Below are 2,969 nucleotides of genomic sequence, written 5' to 3' on the forward strand. Positions count from 1 at the left end.
TTTTAGTAGAGACGGGGTTTCACCATGTTGACCAGGATGGTCTCGATCTCTTGACCTCGTGATCCACCCGCCTCGGCCTCCCAAAGTGCTGGGATTACAGGCTTGAGCCACCGCGCCCGGCCGAAAAGCATTTTTTTTAAAACAAGTACTTTTGTATTGAAGATACATCTTCCCTAGGCTTTATCTTGGGGGAGGTGGTGCGTAGTAAAAGGGAAGGGACTTCATAATTGGAAACAGGTTATTGAAGAACACATCAAGGCTACTTTCTTCCATTTCCTTTTAACTGAATATTACATTGTCAAATAGGCTCTTATTCTTTTGTGTGTATTTTTTTTATTTATTTTACTTATTTATTTTAGAGTTGGGATCTCTCTCTGTCTCCTAGGCTGGAGTGCAGTAGTGCAGTAGAGCCATGGGCTCAAGTGATCCTCCTGCCTCAGCCTCCTCCATAGCTGGGACTACAGGTGTACATCATCATGCCTGGCTAAGTTTTTTACTTTTTCAGAGACAGTCTCTCACTGTGTTGTCTAAACTGGTCTTGAACTCCTGGCCTTTAGCAATCCTCCTGCCTCAGCCTCCTGAGTTGCTGGTATAGCTGTGAGCCACTGCGCCAGCTGTGGTATATTTTTTTAAATATTTTTTGTAAAATATCTTCATTACAGCAACTTTAGAAAATTTGAACACAGAAATCAAGATAATCAGTAATCCTGCCTCCTGATAGTAACTACAGTTATTTTGGCATCTATTAATCTGGCATTTTCATATGGATGTTGTAGACACTATAATATGTGGTAATTCTATAAAGAATATCTTTCCAGCTGAGCACAGTGGCTCATACCTGTAATCCTAGCACTTTGAGAGGCCAAGGTGGGCAGATCACTTGAACCCAGGATTTTGAGGCCAGCCTGGGCAACATGGCAAAACCCTGTCTCTACAAAAAAATATATATATATATACACACACACACAAGCTGGGCTTGGTGGCACATGCCAGTAGTCACAGCTACTTGGGAGGCTGAGGCAGGAGTATCATTTGAGCCTGGGATGTGGAGGTTGCAATAAGCCATGATTGTGTCACTGCACTCCAGGCTGAATGAGAGAGTGAGACCCTGTCTCCAAAAAAAAAAAAAAAGAAAGAAAAGAAACAAAAAGGAACATGTTTCCATGTCATTAAGTATTCTTCTGCCCCATCATAACAATTGCATATGATTTTTCAATAGTGATAGTTTATGTGTGAAAAGTCTTCAAAAAACCAACATATAAAATTGTGTTAGAATCATATCCAAGGTATTTTTATTCCAGTCATTCACAGAGTTATTTGGAAACTCTAGTAATTTTTAAAGGACTTTGTGATTCTCCCAAAATGTCCAGCTGTTCTCTGAGTGGTTCTCACATAAAAATTTGTTAAATCTACATACTATGTTTTTAAAAAAGCTTTTAAGGCAATTTTAGTCTATGTTTTTCTTTTAGGAACATACTAATAAGTAGCAAAAATAATCTATCTTCTGCCTACCTGTGTACTGGTACTAGCAGTGTTATGCAAGAAGCTGACCAGGTTAGACTTTGTAATTCTCTAAAGGTCAAGTGATAAAATTCTATCTATAATTTCAAATACGTTTAAGTGGAATTAGTTCTTTGTATTGGTTTCATTTCCTCATAATAAAGCTGTCAAAGAATTCATTATTTCATTATTCTGAACAAAGTAGAGAAACATATTTAAGGAAAAAGGAAGATTTCTAGGTTAAGAGGCTTCCTGCGAGAGTATGCAGTGGGAGGGAACTTTTGAGGCTTCAATGCCTGAGCTTGGATATGTGAAAATGTCTTTACTAACCTCACATTTGATAATTTTGCTGACTATAGAATTCTTGGTTAGAAATAATTTTTCTTCACAGTTTTTAAGACATTGCTTCACCCTCTATTCTTGTTTTCAGTATTGCTGAGAGGTTCAAATTAATATATAGGAAACAATTTTTCTTCTTGAGTTTTGGGTGCAGCTTTATATTCTCACATCAAGGACCATTTTCCTTTTCTCTAAACAAGAGACCATGAAATCATTGTAGTAAATAATTTTCCCTTATGACCTCTATGTGAAAAGGAACCAATGGCTTGGTTCACTTACTAGCTACATGTTTTAAAAACAGGAACAAATACACACACACACACACACACACACACACACACACACACACACACACACACACGGGTTCTCACTATGTTATCCAGGCTAGCCTCGAACTCCTGGGCTCAAGCTATCCTCCCATCTCAGCCGTCTGAGTAGCTGGGATTACAAGTGTGAGCCACCATGCCCAGCTACATGACTCACTCCCTTGTACATTTATTTCAATTTATGCCTCATGGGCACTTTTCTGGGTTGATGGAAATGTTCTATGTATTGTTTAGAGTCGGGGTTATATGGCTTCCAGTCATAGACTTAAAATCTGTGCATTTGACTGTAAATTTTACCTATGAAAAAAAACGTGTCACTAAAGTTACTACATGGCATGAACCTTTAGAGTTACTTATAAACATTTAAGACTGAACGTTAAAGCTGCAAATGTCAGAGCTATTGTATGCAGTGTATATTTTTCCATTGCACTTGATAAATGTTACTTTGTTATTTGTAGGTTATCATATGTATTTAAACCAGATCTAGACCTTTATAAATTGATTTTGTCTATTGATAATGTAGTATGGTATTCATAAAATCATAAACCATTTTATTAAAAATTACTGTGATGTTTTAGATATTTTTATGTTTAAAAATTCTACATCTAAAATTTCCAGTTGTAACAGATTTTTAAAGTAACTCACGTCTAGAGTAAAACTTTGGCTCCTTCTCTGACCATTCATATTTTATTTTGGGTTTTGGCAAACCTTGCTTTCTTATTTTAGGTTCTTAAAAACCAGCATTTTAATATTTTGATAATGAGGAATCCACAGTATGCATTGGGCATAAGCTCTTGAAAATAG

At 36.7% G+C, this 2,969-nt stretch overlaps 1 protein-coding gene across 1 annotated transcript in view; it reads left to right on the forward strand.

Moving 5' to 3' along the window:
• Positions 1-2,969, forward strand: part of GPSM2 (G protein signaling modulator 2) — a 51,223-nt gene that overhangs the window by 36,197 nt on the left and 12,057 nt on the right. Inside the window, exon 11 of the mRNA XM_017499372.1 lies at positions 1,470-1,554. Within this exon, the coding sequence (XP_017354861.1) occupies positions 1,470-1,554 (85 nt within the window). The remainder of the gene's footprint in view (positions 1-1,469; positions 1,555-2,969) is intronic.

The sequence above is a fragment of the Cebus imitator genome, unplaced genomic scaffold (genome assembly GCF_001604975.1).
Source record: "Cebus imitator isolate Cc_AM_T3 unplaced genomic scaffold, Cebus_imitator-1.0 Scaffold256, whole genome shotgun sequence".
NCBI lineage: Eukaryota > Metazoa > Chordata > Mammalia > Primates > Cebidae > Cebus > Cebus imitator.